The sequence below is a fragment of the Podarcis vaucheri genome (assembly GCF_965113315.1).
Source record: "Podarcis vaucheri genome assembly, chromosome: 3".
Taxonomy (NCBI): domain Eukaryota; kingdom Metazoa; phylum Chordata; class Lepidosauria; order Squamata; family Lacertidae; genus Podarcis; species Podarcis vaucheri.
In genome coordinates, this window is record NC_138761.1 from 44,329,880 (window position 1) to 44,349,522 (window position 19,643).

General features: G+C 41.4%; 1 protein-coding gene across 1 annotated transcript in view; it reads left to right on the forward strand.

Moving 5' to 3' along the window:
• The window catches only part of LOC309527941 (kinesin-like protein KIF28), a 28,177-nt gene that overhangs the window by 7,071 nt on the left and 1,463 nt on the right, over window positions 1-19,643 (forward strand). The window contains exons 5-21 of the mRNA XM_082214997.1: window positions 893-1,117; window positions 1,741-1,895; window positions 2,603-2,714; window positions 3,733-3,800; window positions 4,992-5,134; window positions 6,593-6,714; window positions 8,620-8,710; window positions 9,202-9,256; window positions 10,669-10,792; window positions 11,025-11,169; window positions 11,977-12,095; window positions 13,091-13,198; window positions 13,526-13,800; window positions 15,417-15,551; window positions 16,377-16,543; window positions 18,231-18,337; window positions 18,697-18,847. Coding sequence (XP_082071123.1) covers window positions 893-1,117; window positions 1,741-1,895; window positions 2,603-2,714; window positions 3,733-3,800; window positions 4,992-5,134; window positions 6,593-6,714; window positions 8,620-8,710; window positions 9,202-9,256; window positions 10,669-10,792; window positions 11,025-11,169; window positions 11,977-12,095; window positions 13,091-13,198; window positions 13,526-13,800; window positions 15,417-15,551; window positions 16,377-16,543; window positions 18,231-18,337; window positions 18,697-18,847 — 2,302 coding nt within the window. The remainder of the gene's footprint in view (window positions 1-892; window positions 1,118-1,740; window positions 1,896-2,602; window positions 2,715-3,732; window positions 3,801-4,991; window positions 5,135-6,592; window positions 6,715-8,619; window positions 8,711-9,201; window positions 9,257-10,668; window positions 10,793-11,024; window positions 11,170-11,976; window positions 12,096-13,090; window positions 13,199-13,525; window positions 13,801-15,416; window positions 15,552-16,376; window positions 16,544-18,230; window positions 18,338-18,696; window positions 18,848-19,643) is intronic.

The window sequence follows — 19,643 nt, forward strand, 5'->3', positions numbered from 1 at the left end:
CCCTCTTTAATCTACAAGCTCCATCCTCTGAGGCTAGTATCGAATGCATTGTAGGCTCTCCATCTCCTTGTGTTAGCTGAGTAATGAATTGACCTTATAGCAAACTGGCAGTCTCAGTCAGGTGCATTTAGCTGAAAAGTATTGAGTATATTCAAGTTCCTACAAGTGTGATGGCTATTATTGGGAATGTTATTATTAAATATATAGTAAATGTTCTGTATAGTTTGGGAAGCATGTGGGGAGAATCATATGTACACAGTGTACACGCACAAACCATTGTACAGTGGTACCTCTGGATGCGAACGGGATCCGTTCTGGAGCCCCATTCGCATCCTGAAGTGAACACAACCCGCGTCCGCGGGTCACGATTTGCCGCTTCCGCGCATGCGCCTGATGTCATTTTAAATGTCTGTGCATGCGCAAGTGGCAAAACCCGGAAGTAATGCACTCCGTTACTTCCGGGTCGCCGCGGAGCGCAACCAGAAAATGCTTAACCTAAAGCTACTTCAACCTGAGGTATGACTGTATTTATTTCTCATGTATATGCACATGTTTACTTCAGATCACGTGACTCCTTGAGAGTATCCATATTTCCTGCCAACTTGTCAGTTTTACAGAGTTGCAATTGTTTTATAAACCATGAAATGGGCCTGTGTTCTAGCTACACATACCAAGGGTGCAATTATTTTTGTCCATGAATGAGATTATTTGATGTGTTTTTGTGGCATTACTGCAAGTATTTTTTAAAAATACTTCTGAAATATACTGTTCTTTTGCCAATTAATCCTAACTATATACACAATTATATATATATATATATAATCTTGTTAGGAACTCACCTTCTTTTCAATTAAAAAAATACTCTAATAAAGACACTTGTTTGCAATCCAAGGTTATAGACTTGCTCTCTAAAATCAAGAAGCGGGGTGGACTCAAGTTACGGGAAGATCAACAGCAAGGCTTCTATGTGGATGGCTTGAAACTGGTGCCCTGTGACAGTTATGCACAAATTGAGAGGCTAATGGAACAAGGTACCAAAATAAGAACCACTGCTTCAACCAGCATGAATGCCACCAGCAGTCGCTCTCACATGGTCATCACCATTCAGTTCAAACAGGTATGTACAAAACACTTTAGATGTGGCCAAATGTAAGCAGAGAGTTAGATCTTAAAGAATTGGATTCCTTATGAGGTTTGTGTTATTTCCATGGATATATTGTAGACCATCAAAACAAAGGACTGCTTTAATAGGTCATGCATAGCGATCCTGTGGCAAGAGTTTCTAGCACATGGCGGACAAGACCTGAGAGTGGAGCTGCTATCTGGTATTTTGTGGACTTGGCTTGTGGCACACCATTGTCAAAATCATTGGCTTGGATGTTAAGCAATAACATTAAGCCGGCCCCTGCCATGGTTGACAACAGGGAAAAATGACTTGGGGGAAGAGGGATTCTAGAACCACTAAACAGTTTGCAACATCTTTTGTGTTAGGTTTGCAATTTCAAGAATTGGTTTTGCATGTTTTGAAATCTGGGATACTACTTATTTTGTTTTGAGCCAACAGAGTTTTGCTTTGATTGGTTAGAGCCCTATCAACTTGTGAAGCATGTACTGTAGTTGGATGTGCTGAGTCCAGTAGTAATGTCTCCTCTGCAAATGCTGGTCGAGAGGAGGAGAACTTAAAAGACTTGCACTGATGAAGTTCCCCTTCTCTCCTTTCCCCAATGCTGCTTCTTGTAGATTTTTCTTAGAGAAGACATCACTAAGCAATCCATTATAAATCTGGTAGACTTGGCTGGAAGTGAAAGACAAAAATCATCAGGATCCGAAGGAGACAGGCTGAGGGAAGGATCACGTGTAAATCTAAGTTTGACCACCTTGGGAAATGTTATCAGGTACAAAATAGATTTTGTGAAGTGACCTAACCATCCCTTGGGTATTGCATGAATAGTAACTTTCAATTAGGTGATAAGCATCTTAGGGCAGGCTCCTGTCTTTTTGCTCATTAGTCTTTAAAGTACCAGGTACATATGATATTTTTTTAAAAAAAATCCTTATACAGTGGTGCCTCGCAAGACGAAATTAATTCGTTCCGCAAGTTTTTTCGTCTAGTGAATTTTTCGTCTTGCGAAGCAGCTCAAAAACCGCAAAACCCTTTCGTCTAGCGAATTTTTCGTCTTGCGAGGCATTCGTCTTGCAGGGCACCACTGTAGTAAACAAAGCTTCCAGTCTTAGAAATCCAAACTTAGAAACTTCCCTGAGTAGTACGCCCTTATTTCAAAGATAAGAGAATCTCACTTTTCTGTTAATTTCCTTTAAGGGATGTTTTTGACAAATAAATATTTTAGTGTATTATTTGGGATATTAAACTTTTTAAGTACTGCCACTTTTTTTTTAGCATTTCCTGAACATCAGCCCACATCCCATCTAGTGACCTTAAATGACTAATTCTCATATGTAACAGTAACAAATAGAAACTCTTGTGCTCTTTAGCTTGCAACATATTCAGTGAATATGGTACTCAGATATATGACTGATTTATTTTAAAGAAATAAATCTCCTGTTCACTCTCTTTCCCTTCTATCATTTATTGTTTTTCTAGTGCCCTGGCTGAGGCGGCTGTAGGGAAGAAAGTATTGCACGTCCCATATAGAGATTCAGTTCTAACAAAACTATTGCAATCTGCTTTGGGAGGAAACAGCAGAACTATTATGGTAAAGCTCCCCCCCCCCCCGGTAAATTTAGTAAATTATAGCAATTTCCCCCACTAGAAGATAAAAATGTGTTTCTTGTTCTGTAAACACATTTGAGACGGTGTACATAATTCTGTGTTATTTGCTGTTTGGGTGCAGTAAAAAGGACTGAAAAAATCTGAGACACTGGCTACTTGGGAGTTGGATGCTGATTACATCACCTAGGAATGAGAAATATTTCCCCAGCTCTGGCTACTGAACTGTATTTGCATATCTTATCCTCCCCCATCCCCAATTTCAATCACTGAGATATTTAGAATTTCACAGCCAGATTCTCTTAAGCCGTTATCTGGGCAGGTATATCATCTGAAGTAAAGAGGCTGTTGTGTCTTGTCATGTTAGTGCTGCCTTCGCAACCTGTAAAGCTCCAGATGTTTTGGACTACAGCACATACTGGCTGGGAAGGATAGGAGTTGTAATACAAAACGACTGAAGGCTACATTAGTGATTTGTGAAACCACTTTCTCCTGTATGTGTGCAGTCAAAGCCATTCTTGGAACACAGGCGCTGTGTGGAAACATTAATGCAAACTCCAAAATATGCAGTAAGGCAATTACGACCAGCCCATATGTCACACAAAAATGTCTTAAGCATTCCTGTTGTTCAGAACTCCGTATTAAGTTGAATGTGAAGCAAAACAGGGCAGGGGGAGACAGGGAGCAAATCAAAAGTTTGCATGAAATTAAAGCCACAAAGTCTTTCTGCTTTAGAAAGTTTGTTTGGTAGTTTGGTTGTCCCTAAAAACGTTTCTCTACTTCTTATTTTGGAGGTTCTCCACCCACGCACCCCCACAATGGAGCAGCATGGCTTGCTATTTGTTTTGTTTTGTTTTTGTTTTCAGTAATCTGTTATCAACGTTTATCTGAGAGGGGTTTATTTGGCTAAGAGGTCTGCCAGTTACCAATTCATATTCTATTAGTAATAGTCACAGTAGAGAACAAATTACTGAAAAGAAACTTGTCCTTTAACATATTTGCAGATTGCAGCTATTAGTCCAGCAGACATGTGTTATGAGGAGACGCTGTCAACTTTGCGATATGCTGAGAGGTATATTGTTTTCACATCTTGTAAAAGAAGTGATTGGAATGGATTTCAAAGGAGAGCAAGAAATTAAATAATCATTAGCTGCTATTTATTTGTGTGGGCACATACTACCCTGTTCAAGATCTGATCCACTGTTGTCACCCTAGAAATGTTAAGTAAAGGTACCCTGGACCATTAGGTCCAGTTGCGGACAACTCTGGGGTTGCGGCATGCATCTTGCGCTATAGGCTGAGGGAGCCGGAATTTGTCCACAGACAGCTTCCGGGTCATGTGGCCAGCATGACTAAGCCACTTTTGGCGAACCAGAGCAGCGGACAGAAATGCCGTTTACCTTCCCACTGGAGCGGTACCTATTTATCTACTTACACTTTGACGTGCTTTCAAACTACTAGGTGGGCAGGAGCTGGGACCGAGCAACAGAAGCTCACCCCGTCATGGGGATTCAAATCGCCAACCTTCTGATCAGCAAGCCCTAGGCTCTGTGGTTAGTTTTAAATGCATACTCCTGAATTAGAGGTCCTGTTCCTTTTTCCAAACCAAGTTAACTTCTAGAACACATTTAGGGGATTTATATGGGATTGACTACTTTTTTGTGAATGGCCACTGTTAAGAATTTAATTCTTACCATCTGAAGTTTTCTACATTTCATTTATTTCTAAGTGCATTTGTTCAATCCTGTGTGTATATTTATCTGCAACTCATAATAATGTTCCGTGCATTCAAAGGGGTGAACTATACTCCAGTAAAGCTTAAGTCATAATAAATTTGTGAGTCTTCAAGCTGCCACAAGACTTTGTCTTAGTCTTGCAGCAAAAAGTAACATGGGAACCCCTCTGGAAATTAAGTCATTATTGTGTTTTAATTATATCTCATGTCAGTCCTTTGCTGCAGCCCAGGGAAAAGGGAGTGTTGAGGAGGGGAAGCAATTTAAGGGAGACTGGGATGTGTTTTTTCTCACTGTCTGGAGAAAGAGAACTGGGCTGGGCTGCTTATTATCTTACAAGAGAAAACAAGGGCTTTACAGCACACAACAAATCATGTTGCCATGGCTATTGTTTTTGCATCCTCCAAATTGCCACTGAAGCTTCATGAGGGTATGTTTCATTTGATTATGTTATTTGCTTTTGCTATACAGCACAATAATAGTCATTGTCCCCCACCCCCCAACCCCGGTTTTTTTTTTAAATCTGAAAGAACCAAAAAGATAAAGAACAAAGCTGTGATAAATGCAGGTCCAACTGCAAAACTGATAAATGAGCTGAAGGCAGAAAATTGTCATCTGTTGTCCAGATTGTCAGGCCTTGGAAACTCTGGTAAAACGGTAGCAGATGAAACAAGTAAGTAGAGGAAGAAACAACAATTATTGTATTAGAAGACCTCGTGTTACCATTCTGCTGTCTTTTCTACTGTTTTCCTTTTCTGAGAGACTTACACAAAGTGGTGAGGCTTGGGTTCTGAGGCGTCTAGCTCAAGCACACTCTCTTTAGCACACTCCCCCACCCTGCCCTCCAACTACAGCCCCACAGAGGACCTACCATCTGTTTCAGGAGGTCCCCTAGCCCCTCAGGAGCAGGTTTCAGGGAGGTGGTGGAGAGGGCTGTAGTGGTCCTTGGAATCCAACCCATTGTTTTTAAGGGAATGAGCCTATTGGGAGTGTATTAAGGCGAACGGAGCTAGGTGTGTTATACCTGCCTTGGAAACAGGTCACTCACATGCAAGAGCTAAATGCTGAGGCATTTGGGGCCCACTGGGGTTGGCATCTTGCCTGCCCCCTTGTGGCAGCACTCCTGCAGCTGCCAGCTCCCCCATTTGTCCCGCAGGTTGACTCACGGGCTTTACCCAGCAGCAGTGCTGTAATGCACCGTTACAACACTACTGACACCAAGTAAGCCTGCTTGCTTGTGAGCATGAGTCTGGTAACTATTCCACCTCTCCCTGTAGTGCTTGGTTGTGAGTGGACCTCAATGTAGCCCCCCTCATGCCCCCCTGCAGTTCCAGGTCCCCTCCCCCTTTCTGCCCCGCGATTGTGCCTGCGCTGGTGCCAGTTCTGTCACCACACATTGTACCTTCACCTGTCGCTGTGCCTGCGCTGCTGCTACAACGCAACAGCGGCGGTGAAGGTGCAGCGCCAGCTGTGAGGGCAACAGGGCTGGGTTGGCAGCGTGGACAAACCCCCAGGGAGGCTGGCAGCAGCCCAGTGGTGCGGGAGGGTAGGCGGTCAGATGCACTGACTGAAGCAAATGGCCTCATCACCACCACCCCCAATAACTAAAAACACGCTGAACCTCACAGGATCGGTGCTGCTTGAGCTTCAGTCTGAAAAGGATTATTCCTTTTGCAAGCAGTGCAGACCTTGAAATACTATATAAAATACTCTATACCTGACCTTATAAGTAGACAACATTTGTAATACAGTGCTTACCACGTGACATAGGTAATGTGAACCAAAGTTTCTTCAAGGATCTCCAATATGCATAAATTAGGGGTAATAAAATAGATCCAGAAACCTTTCACCAGTTTTTCTGGTAGGATAGAAGCACTTGAACATACTGTATGGCTAAAGTTCCTAGCTATAAATATTTCACTAGTGCTTAAGAACTGTTTGTTTCAGTTACGGAATATATAAGAATCATAAATATCTGAGTATTTCAAGCCTGCTATTTCAGGGTGGCTTAAAGAAGGTACCACAGAATTCATTTGGAGAGAGAAAGAGTGAACGCTGTTTATAAAATGGATTTTTATTGTTGTTTTCATATTGCATCCGTAATTAGTTTAGTTTTGTTTATTCTTTCCAGAAGAGCTTCGCTGTTTGCTAGCTGAAAATGAGCTGCGGATTCAAGCCATTCAGGCTACCTGGGAATATCGTCTGGAAGAAGCCCGGAAAGAATGGGAGCAGCAATATGCTGCAGTAACTCAGGTCAAGACATCTGGACACTGGATGTCCATCTCCATCATTCCTCAGCTTGAGAGCTTTCCCGTGTTTTTAAAGTAGCAATTGTTGGAGCAAAGTGCTGGACCATACAGTTAAATTCTGTTTTTCCTCCCAAAGAATCCTGAGAACTGTAATTTGTTAAGGGTGCTGGGAACTATAGCACTGAGAGGCAAATTACAATTCCCAGGATTCTTTGACGGAAGCTGTGTACTTTAAATGTATGGGGTGCATACACCCCAAAACAGAGCTTTCCAAACTTCTCATGTTGGTGACACACTTTTTAGACATGCATCATTTTGCGACACAGTAAATCATTTTTACTAGCAAACCAGAGGTTAAACTAACCCCTTTCCAGCTCTGGGAGGAGAGCGGGAAGTGTTTGCGCAACACACTGCAGCCGACACACTAATGTGTCGCAACGCACAGTTTGGAAAACTGTGCCCAAAATGTTCGTTTGATGTGGTTCAGAAAGGCCATCCTCTTCTGAATGTTTTTAAAACAATATGTACCTAATTAGCATGACTATATACCATGTACTTGGGAGACTTCTGCAAGCAGGCTTCCCCATTAATTTCAAGGGAGAGGGCAGCCCGTCATACAGAAAAGGATGCTTGCTCAAAACTTCATTTCTTATTGAAATGAGTGAGAGAGCTCTTGCTGGTGGAGTAAGGTACTACAATACAGGTTGGTGCCTTCCACTTGAAGAACTTATTGGATTGTGGTGAGCAGTGGCTGATATATTAATAAGATTGAGCTATGCTTCTTATAGCAGCCACCACAGCAGCAAATAATAATAATAATAATAATAATAATAATATTTATTTATATCCCGCCCTCCCCAGCTGAAGCCGGGCTCAGGGCGGCTAACAACAATAAAACAGTACAACAGTACAACACAACACATTCATTATAATGATTATATCATTCATTATAATGATTATAAATATTGGAATGTGTCACATTTTATTGGGTATAAAATGTTGCAGTGTGTGCTCAGAAAATATCGTTCTGTAGAACTAGTGTTGAAGGATGGTTATTATTAATATTATTAATTTAATTTGTTAGTCTCTGTATCTTGCCCAGGGCAATCCAAAGTGACTTACAAACAAACAAACAAACAAACAGAAGAAACTCCACATAGATACTTTAAAACTAAGAGGGAAAAGTAATACATTAAAAACATGGATAGTTAAAGGCCAAAGGCCTAGATATAGAGGAAAGCTTTTGCCTGGCACCTAAAGATATAGAATGATGTCTCCAGGCAAGCCTCCCTAGGGAGAGCATTCCACCAACAAGTAGCCACCACCTGATTTTCTCCTTTCTCATGTTGCCACCCTCCGGACCTCTCGTGGAGAGGGCACAGGAAAACGGGCCTCAGATGATGATTGCAGGGGCCAGGTCAGTTCATATGGGTGCAACAAATTAAAAACGCATGCAGGCGTATGGGAAAGAGCAATTGCGAAAAAGGCCTCTATGTTGCTAATAGCTACAGAAACATTTGGTCATGGGGCAGTGTGATCAGTTATCAGGAACCAAAAATATAGGAACAAGGAGTCCATGCAATTACTATCTAAACTTGAGAAACATATGTGACAGAATGACCGGGGGGGGGGGGTAGGTGTCCAGGAACTCTTGCATCCTATGGTTACAGATAGCCACACAGATGCTATGTCCTGTATGAATTCTTACCTATTCTTACATTTAACCTTGAGCATTTTTATTAAAGAGCTAGATTTTTCATCAGAGGAAGAATTGCTAGCCTTGTTTATGATAGCAGGTGCAGTCTCTGGAAAGAAGAGACTAGTTATTTGGAAGCCACGTGTCACATATGTTGTTGGCTGTCATTTAGTGGGAAGAGTGTGCTGAAATAAGGTTTAATTAATTCCACAGGAAAGATGGATGATGGAGACATGTCCTTATCTTGTGAATATAAACGAAGACCCTCAGCTTTCGGGCGTTCTCAAATATTTCATTCAAGACGGTATTATTTTGTTTAAGTGCTAAATGTGTGTTGCTCAGGTGGGTGATCCATTTTATATTATTACACATCTGAGTAATGTAACCAAAACAAGTGAGTCCTTTTCCAAGGAGGTTGCAAACAAAACTCTTACCCCTGGGGAGACAAGATGGAAGGGAGGAAAGGGTAATTCAATAGGGCAGTGTATTTGCTTACCCACAGAATATTGAGTTGTGGAACAGCATACAAATGCTTAAAATAAAATGTACAATTTCAGTTACGCATGCTTTTAAATGTATACCTTATTCTAGTTTATTGTCTAGCATATTGCTAAAGCTTTTTCTTTTTGTAAATTAACCAACTGCAATTATATCTCCCAAATAAGCTCACTGCTAGCCACCCAGATTGTTCTTGTCTTTAGCATTTCACAGGGAATCGTGTTTATATACACCGTAAAAAAGATGTTCACCACAGTTTTCCAAAGCAAAGTTTACACAGGAAACGTTTTATTTCAGGTTCTTCAGATGTTGGTCAATCACCCTCAAATGCAATAACCCTCCGAGGTTTAGGGTATGTAGACGAGCTTATTCCTTTTCTACAGGAAATTTCATCAACAGTGTGGTAACTTTTTTTGGTTTTGATTATAATTAGTTGGGAGGGAGATAGAAACAATAAATATGCTACTAGATTGGGGTAGGCAACCTTGTTGGAAAAACACCCGGGAAGGCCGCCACCTTCCCAAGACACGGGGGCGTCTCTCCGGTGGTCACCCTCTGGCTGTAAATCTTCCTCAGTCCAGAGAGACCGGTGATAAGCGACCCCTCCCTCCTGAGAGGAGCACGCTCATCTTCTGGTATCTCATTGCAGAAGAAAGAAACAATCGTAGCCTTAAAACTACTTTATTCAACGGTTTATATACAGAGACTCCATCAGCATGTCTGCTCTCTCTCAGCAGCAGTACAGAACAACATCTCAAACAGAAGGGAAAGTAACTTCTCTCAGTACTCCAACAGTAATGAGACTTCCTGTCTCACGCTCTCAGACACTCACATGATATAAACAACCATAGTGCTACTTGCTGAGCAGCTAGTGAGATAAAAATCCTAACAAACCTAAGGCCCGTGGGCCGGATGTGGCCCAACTGCCTTCTCAATCTGGCCCATGGATGGTCCGAGAATCAGCGTGTTTTTACATGTGTCCTTTTATTTAAAATGCATCTCTGGGTTATTTGTGGGGCTAGGAATTCATTCTTTTTTTCCTTCAAAATATAGTCTGGCCCACCACATGGTTTGAGGGACGGTGGACTGAAAAAGGTTGCTGAAAAAGGTTGCTGACCCCTGTGCTAGATGATGCTTACTAAAGTTATTATCTGTCTCTGTCACTAAGGCTCTGTCTAACATTGCAAGATATTTCATTCAAAACTTTGATGTGGGTTTAATTTATTGCTTTCTCTTAGTTTGTCTTGGATCATTTGGCCTTTTCTGTAAGTGACGGTCATATAACCCACTGTGTTTACGTGGTTGAGAAGTGGGAATGCCAAACAAACTTGAATGCAGCCTCAAATACACAAGGGACCTCATTTCCTCTGCTTATTGTAACTGGTGTTTTACACCTATTTAATGCCTACTTTAGCATTAAAATATATAATAACATTAATAACCACTTGTCTATCTAACCCATTTAACTGTTTGTTCCATATGGTAGGGGCTCTCCAAGGTTTTAGGCAGATTTTTTAATGAACCTTGAGATCTTTTCATTGGGGATAATGAAGGATCCAGCTTAGGACCTGTGTCTTGGAAGGCATCTGGATCCTGAGCTTGAGACCCTTCCCATCCACTTCTCCTTGCGTCTTATTCCAAATGGTGCCTTACTACTCCTTCCCTATTTTTACTAGAAATGAAGCAATGCTAATTTTACTGTGGTGGTGCGGTGAAAGATGTCTGTCACGATCTTGAATAGCTTGCTTTACAACTGTCTTTCAGCATTTTGGATAAGCATGCAACATTCACAAATGCTGATGGTAAAGTTACTATAACACCTCGGGATAAGTGTAAAGTCATTGTTAATGGTGTCCCCATTGCTGTGAAAACTAAACTGCAGCATCTGGTAAGTTCTTTGTTTGTTAACCGTTTCCCCATGCTTCGGTGTACTGTGTACTGCTCAGTTCGGTGTACTGTGTACTGGTCAGTTTCTTAGTTATTATACTAACTCTTGCTGTGTAAAGACCAGGTTTCTGAAGACAGCTTTCAGGCTCTGAAAATATAATTAAATATAATGCTTAACAACCAATTATGCAGTAGAAAGGCTTTCAGCAAGCTCTGTATACTCAATCCCTCAGGACCGTATTATTTTTGGGTCAAATAGTGCATATCTCTACATTGGACCACCTTCAGATCGCACCAGCGAGGACCTGACCAGATACGATTATGATTTCATTCAGTCAGAGTTGGCAGCAGCAGAAGGTTTCAGTGTAGATAAACTTGGTAAGCACTATAATATAATAGTTTTCTTGTTGATTTTCTAGATTTGTTGCTCCTGGCTTATTTGTTATTTTATTACACCTTAATATTTCATGGTAAGCTACCTACCCTGATAACTTGATTGAAAGGTATGGTTCACATATTAATCCCAACACAAATTAAACATGGTGCTAAATTAATATGCTATGAACAAATCTGGATTAAGGTGGTTGGGGCTCCTAGTGCAGTTCCCAAAAGAAGGCACCCCCTACCTCTCCCAAAAAAGGAATGCAAGAAATAAAGTACTGGTATCCGAGAATACATCTTGAAATATATTAAAGACTAACACATTTATTACGGTATAAGATTTCGTGGATGACACCCACCCACCCACACCCACACACCCCTTAATAAAATTAGCAAAAAATAAAATACTTCAAGCACATGCAGTTTCATATTTTAAACTTCTCATTGTTTTTGCTCACTTCCTAATGGGTTGGTCACCAGCTCACATGGACTGGTCACCAGCTCACATGGACCTAGTGCTTTCATCATACGCATCAAATTTTGCTTCCTTTAATCAGAGTGATGTATCTTTGTGTTATAAATGTCCATATTTTTCTGGGTAGTCCAACCCTGCCAATTAGTACAGTTCCAAGACTTCAACCAATCTTCATCTAGCATGATTATTGTATGTTTCAACAATGCACAAGTCCAACTTATGTTCAGTTGCACAGCAGCTGAAATTTCAATAACCTAGTCATTTCTCTGCCATAACCCATGAAAACTGCTCTTGCCTAGACTTGATGATAAGGTCTTTTTCCCCCTCAGGTGCTGCAAACAGGAAGGATGGCAAGCCAGATCCCAGTGTCCTTGCTGTGTTCCATGATTATCTTAAGTTAATGCCTTTGGTTGCTGAAGCCAATCAAATGAGTGTGGAGCTGAGAAAGGTAAGTTTGCGTGTGCCATTGTTTACTGCAGGCGAAAGTCATCCTGTTAGTTCAACAGACCTGATAGTCCACTGATTACACCTGTTGGGTAATTCTGTTTGTCCAAACCAGATATCATCACATGGAACTATGGGAAATAACAAATTTATTTTCTTCAGGAGAAAAGGCTCCTCCTGTAGGGCTGAGAATAAAGCTTGCAAGCCTAATTCTCAACTCTGTACTGCATGGTGAAACAAAAGGAGTACATAAAGTGAATGCCGCTTACAATAGAGAGGGGCTGCATTTAACAATATGTGTTCCCGAAAGTGTGTTCAGGGGTTGGACTAACTTGTCCAGTGCCTTTGATTATTTTTGTCTCTCTGCGTTTGGGTCTGCAGCCTGTGCTGGTGCTGCAGCTATCTGCATAGCTACATTCCCTTGATGGGTTATATTGCCTGCATTGTTCAATATGTACTACGTTGTACTGTGTTGCAGGATGAGGCCTACTTTTCCTTTTTTGAGGGGGAGATAGTGGAAGTCCGCTGGTGGAAGATGGTGGAATTTTTCTCCAATTTCAGAAATATCTGAAAGATCACAATTTATGATTTTGTCTCTCCTAGAAAATAAAACTACATTTTTAGACAGGAGAAGGCAACCACAAGAACTACTTGGCATCTCCCTTTTTTTTTTTTTTTTTTTGCAAGATAACTGCCTTTGCTGTGATTTAGTCCCATTCTTTAAACTGTGAGAGAGTTTATCTATCATCTATCTATCTATCTATCTATCTATCTATCTATCTATCTATCTATCTATCATCTATCTATCTTACCTATTAACACCCTACTGTTTATGTCATTTACCTCTTATACCATTAAAAAGGAATTTGCATTATAGTGTTTTGCATATATACCCAATTTTAATGATTCTTGAGACATTTCTCTATTTTAGCTTTCTAAATTGAAAGCTAGTCAGCTACAGAAAAAAACTTGTGTGGTTTTTTTTCTTTTTTTTAACAGGACATAATTTTGGAACTGAAAGTGAAAAATTTGGCTTCCTCTGACTCTAGAGGCTATGATCTGCAAAAGGAGATCATAGTTAAAGTGGCGCACAAAGTTACAAACCAGGTAAAGTAGTCTCAACCATTAGTCATGGCAAGTTGTATTGAGAAAGACTATGGTGCGCACTTCACAGGCTACTCTATTTTACACCAGCTGGGCTTTCCCTGCCCATCCAAAGTCCTCCCTGCTACTATCTCAATGGCTGGTTCCAGTTTGACAAGGGAGGCTGCTGGTTCTGGTGCCAAAGCCCCAGTCTCCCAGGTTTGTCCCCTTCTCTGTGTATTCTTTGTTCAAGACATGTGCAGCCCATAAGTCAGCTTTTTGGAAATACAACTTAGTTTTTACAGTATGAACCTTATGATTAGAATAATTCAAGTTACCTCATTTCTCTAGATATGGGTTTGGTCAAAACCCAAGTTCGTCAACAGAAAGTTTTTAATGGAAGAGCTCTATCAGCGTTTCTTAGATGGAGAAGATGTGCAGGTTGACAAAGAAAGCGATCCATTCTGGGATCCCGTGGAAGTAATCCATTTGGGATCTGCTCACATCTGGCTCCAGTCCCTTGCTTATTGCATGAAACTTGAGGAACAAACAGAACTCCTGAATTCTGAAGGAATGGAGGAAGCCATCATACTTATCAATATCATTCCATGCTCTCCAAATGGCAGGTGAGCACCTGCTGTTTGTTACTTGGGCTTAACTTGAAGATTTATGCCTGTGGCTTTAAAACAGGGGTTGCTAACCTGTGGGTTTTTAGGCCTTGTTGGACTACAACTCCCATCATCCTCTACTATTGGCCATGGTCTGATGGAGTCCAATAACACTTGGAGGGGCATAGGTCAGCCACGCCTGCTTTAAAAGCTATGATGCAACAAGAAATTATGCAGCTTCTGTGCCTTCCCCTTCCCTCACTGATTTGCCAGCCCCATTGCTTATTTTCCTCTCCCATTTGTTGCACAACAGACACGACTTTAGGATGGGCAGAGGCTGATGGAGCAATGGGCAGAAGACAGGGGGGCTGTATCTTTCCTACTACCTAGGAAACATGCCTATACAGTGGTACCTTGGGTTACATATGCTTCAGGTTACATACGCTTCAGGTTACAGACTCTGCTAACCCAGAAATAGTGCTTCAGGTTAAGAACTTTGCTTCAGGATGAGAACAGAAACTGTGCTCTGGTGGCGCAGCAGGAGGCCCCATTAGCTAAAGTGGTGCTTCAGGTTAAGAGCAGTTTCAGGTTAAGAACGGACCTCCAGAACGAATTAAGTACTTAACCCAAGGTACCACTGTACATTTAATAACTTGGAGGCAGAAACTTGACAACCCTGTTTCTTACTGCCTCTTCTGAAGCTTACAGATAAAAATTCTAACCGACAGAGAACATTTAAAGTCTGACTAGGTATAAATTTATTATACATTTGTTTATAAATACTTCTAAACCACTATTCTGGGCATAATAGTCCTCACAGAGTGATGCACAGTTGTGAAATAAAACAAATAAAACCACCTGTTTAAAACATTCACCCATTAAACTGTAGAAGTTGATCCAAAATGGCAATGAATAAGTTGCAGATTGAAATACAAAATCTATTTTAAACAAAGCTAATAATATGGAGCCATAAGGATTTCCACAAGGAATGAGACCCACAAGTGCAAGGCTATCACCAAGAAAGTCCTGCCTCTGACATCTGTGCAGCATTTTTCAACTCCAAGCCATAGATCAGGGTCATACTTAGATCAGTTTTAACCTTGTCCAGGAATAGGGAAACTATGGCCCTCAAAATGCTGTTGGAGCAACTCCCACAATCCCTGACAATCAGCCATGCTGGCTAAGGCTGATGGGAGATAGGGCCCAATAACATCTGGAAGGCCACAGGTTTGCCATCTCTTACCTTGTGACTTTGATGGTCTATAAACTAGCCTTGGACTTGATCAGCTGACAAGCTGAGAGCAAACCCAATTGGCTGTGCAGCAACTCTGTAGCATCACTGATATCAGTGGGGCTTGGGCAGCACTAATCAGCTGATTAATTCAAGGTATACTTTAAGTTCCAATATGATCTTTACATGCCCCACATCCGATGACATGTATGGCATCAGATGTGGGAGGAATGGGTCTGGTTTGGGGAGAAACTGTATTGCAAGTTAGATTGGGACCCTTGCTGGACCTAACTAGCTCTATAGTCCAGAGCGCAGTGCTGGTTTAGAGTTACATCCAAATAAGATCAAAGTCACTACCATCTTGCATATTAATTCCCATTTTCCCTATTTTATTTTTAAATAGAGCCTTTGGAGAGGACGATATGGTCATTGATCCTTTGGAATTGCTGGGCAAAAGAATTGATTTCCAAATTCACATTTTACAATGCCTTGGAGTCAAATGGATAAAAGAAGTGTCACAGAGAGGGATTCAGATTGGGTATTGTTAGTTTAAAGCTTCCTGTGAAATATTCTCAGTTTGGCTCTTCGGAGTGAATAACAATTTCACAACTGAGTTTTCTTTTGCATGTAAACTTTACCCAAGATAGCAATCTTTTCAGATAATGTTGGGTATCTGAATTTCTTCAGTTATGCACTTAAATCCATTCTTGACTTGCTGATCTCTTTCCTGTTGTTGCTGATTTAGTAAATAATTTAGCTTTATAAATAATAGATTATAATGATCTCCACGGCAACTCCATGGGTTGTTGCAGGGTCAGCCTGTGCTTTTTTCAACTCCTAGTATTGCACAGCACTGTAAACCAGGAGTAGGCAATAGGATGTCCTCCAGATGTTAATGGACTCTAGTTCTCATCAGCACTAGCCATCATATGCAGTGGCCAGGAATGATGGGAGCTGGAGCCCATCATTATCTAGAGGGGCCACAGGTTCCCCATCCCTGATTTTAATGAAGCTTGTTCAAAAGAACTTCCTAATAAACTGTGTCCAGTGGACGCCAATGCCTGTTAGGTCAAGTAGTCAAGATTAGAACTGGGTTCTAATCAAGGGAAATGTATTTTTGGAAATTGTGACATTTTTGGCCGAAAAACAGTATTAAAAATGACTGCCATAAAGAAATTAAGAAACCATTTCATGAAATTTATTGGGCATGCAAGACAATTTTTTAAAATTAATAAGTAGGAAGGAAAATCTAACCTTGAAATGTTGCTTCAAAATTGTCATATTTCTGTTATTTCAAGCAGTTGATCTCTTTGGACACAGACATTAGTTTTTAATTGGGTCTTCGTTTGTTTTACTATTTTAGATATAAATTTTATGATCTCCCATGCTCATTATACACAAAGCCTGTTTGGAAAAATGTGAACCCGAAGATAGAAGAGCTAGTAAATTTTTCAACCCTTAATATGTCCCATGATTTTTTGAACTATTTGCAGAAAAATGCTCTAATTGTTGACTTGTGGGGGCTTCAAGGTATGCTTTTGACTTTTTATCTTGATAAAGCTATGTATACACCTTTATGTTCAGTACTTTGTATCTAAAAGCATGGCTTTTGTTTGGAAAGATAACATAAAGTTGCCATGTACAAAGTCAAACGATTGATCCTTCTTGCCTAGGCTTGCTTACTCTTGCTTACTCCAACTTGTGGTGGCATGGCATGTACATCTCATTAAACCACAGTTCAATAATAGTTTATTAAGCCATAAGCTGCCCCACGGACAATCAAGCAAACCTTTGTTTCATCATACCTTGAGTCATTTCCTCCCCCTGCCTATTTCCACCATCTCCTGTCGCTCTACCTACTATCCCAAAAATCTTTGTGGTGCCCAACTCATGGCACTTCCTTTTTCCCATTCCTGTTAGACAATGTGTGGAAATGTTCCTGAAGTTTTTAATCAGCTGTAATCAACAGCCAACTCCCTTTCCTTGTCCCATGAAGTTCTTTACAGAATTTATCACCCTGTTGTGTATTGGCTCTCCTGGCTTGTCAGACCAAACCTGCCTGATTCAGCTCTCAGGCACTGTGCTTTTAGTTGCTGTTCTGCATTACAAGCAGCAGACTATGGCATGGTGAAAGCAAAAGGTCTTTCAAGCTGCCCTGCACCTCTCCTTGAACCTCCAGCTTTTGCATGTTTACACAGCAGCATGGGGCTGTTTGGAAAAGGGCTTTCAAACAGTCCCATGCTACATTCTGAAGTCCTGACAATCAAGGCTACAAAGCACTACATCATCTGACATCAAGTGATTGGCAGTTCACCCCTGCTTTTAATATTAATCTCTGGTATGTGTTGTAACTGAATCGAAGGCTTGGACAGCTTTGTGGTGCCGCAAGTAGATCATGCTGACTTTTAGCCCTGTACAGTGGTACCTTGGGTTACATACACTTCAGGTTACATACGCTTCAGGTTACAGACTCCGCTAACCCAGAAATAGTACCTCGGGTTAAGAACTTTGTTTCAGGATGAGAACAGAAATCGTGTTCTGGCGGCATGGCAGCAGCGGGAGGCCCCATTAGCTAAAGTGGTGATTCAGGTGAAGAACAGTTTCAGGTTAAGAACGGACCTCCAGAACGAATTAAGTTCTTAACCCGAGGTACCAATGTACCTTGATTCTGTGTGGTTGGGCCCTTTATGATAGAATAAAGAGTGCTCAGTTATGCGAGATGCTAGGTAGACCTTGAGTTTAAATCCCCCGGCTCTTCTTTACACTTTGAACTATTGACATGAAACATTTTGAACTCTTGCTGGCTGATTCTGCTTGTTCATTGTGAGACCACGACAGCTACAAGGCTTTGACCTATCTTACATTTAAAGTTAATTACATTACTCAGCAGCCACACTCTAACCCCACCTAGGACCAGTGACTAGTCTAGTGCACTTGTTCTCCCAGGAGATGCTGGCGCCTGTATCCAGCACCCTTGTTTCCCTAGGATACCTTGCATGTGCAGTATCATAATGGCATATGTTAGACAGGAGTGGAGTGGCAACAGACACCTGAAGCAGCAGAATAAGGTAGCTTTAGGGGAAAGAGGGGTAATATAGGGGGGCTGATGATGCTCTTACTAGGATCATGCTGTTCTTTGTTACCAATGTTTAAAGTGATATAGAATGGGAATGTGGGGGATATAATCTATAATGGCAATATCTTCCCAATAATACAGAAGGATGTGCGCAACTGGATTCCTCTCGGCAAGACATGGCATTAACAAGGGAGAGCTCTATTATCATTGATAATCCCAGAGCTGAGGTTCTGAGACACACCAGTCTGGTACGTAAGTGTATTTTTGGTATTCTTGCATGTGGTCAAAGATCATAACCAAGCAGTGTCCCAATTTCATGTAGCTTATATAGCAGGTGTTTTTTTGCTGCTAACATGAATTGCTTTCCCCCTGCTGTTGAGAATGGAAAAAGATCTAAAACCCCCCAGAAACAATCTTAGGGACAAAAAACTGATAACTATTTACTAGGGACAAATTCAAGGCAACAGGGGCTTTCCTTGTACATGGGGACAGCTGGAGGCTATGCAGCCATATGATGGCCAAATGTGCCATGAAACCAATACCATTTCCATATGAATTATTGCACATGTACACACTTATTTGTGATAAGAATTTCTTCTATTTTTAGGACACAGAAAACCAGATTGCTGAACTTTACCAAAAGTTGTTAAAACTAGAGCAAGAGACAGAACTGCTTAGAGATATTAACAGAGCTCTAAGGGAAGAAAATGTACTTCTGAAGGATAAATTGAAAGCGTGCGAGATGGAAACCCATAAAAGTAAGCACCTGACCCCTTTTAAAAAGGTTGCGGCGCTCATCTCACTTTACTGGCCGAGGGAGCCAACGTTTGTCCACAGACAGTTTTTCTGGGTCATGGGCTAGCATGACTAAGCCACTTCTGGCGAAATCAGAGCAGTGCATGGAAACACTGTTTACCTTCCCGCTGGAGTGGCACCTATTTATCTACTTGCACTTGACGTGCTTTTGAACTGCTGGGACCGAACAACGGGAGCTCACCCTGTCACGGGGATTTGAACCACTGACCTTTCGATCGGCAAGCCCTAGGCTCAGTGGTTTAGACCACAGCGCCACACGGCCCCTTTTACTTCTGCTTTAATTATGTTGAATTTGACCCTCTTCGGCTGCAATCCTGAGGGGGGCGGGCGGAGGGGGAACTGAAGGCTGTTTAATTCCATACCCTGAGACCCACTGGGTCGAACTGAGGATGGAGGAGCATTCTTATATTCCCTCAACAATTTTATAGTTTGTTTTTAAACTATAAGCTATAAACCAAGCTATAGTTTGGTTCTAATAGGAAGGAAATACAAGGGAGAGATATTTACATCAGCTCCTAAGCTAGTTTAAGCGTCTTTCTGGTTTGGAGATATGTCAGGTGGCTGAGGCAGCTTTGGATCCTTCAAATTCAAGCCATTATCTGGTTCTTCCTCTCCCTGTGACAGGCTCGCTACTGGGCCTACAGATGTCAGAGCTCCAATGCTGGTAGGCTCAGGGTTTGGAGGTTTCCTTGGTGGCAGGAGGGGAGGTTCCCCTCCCTTATGTAGGAGAAGGGAGTA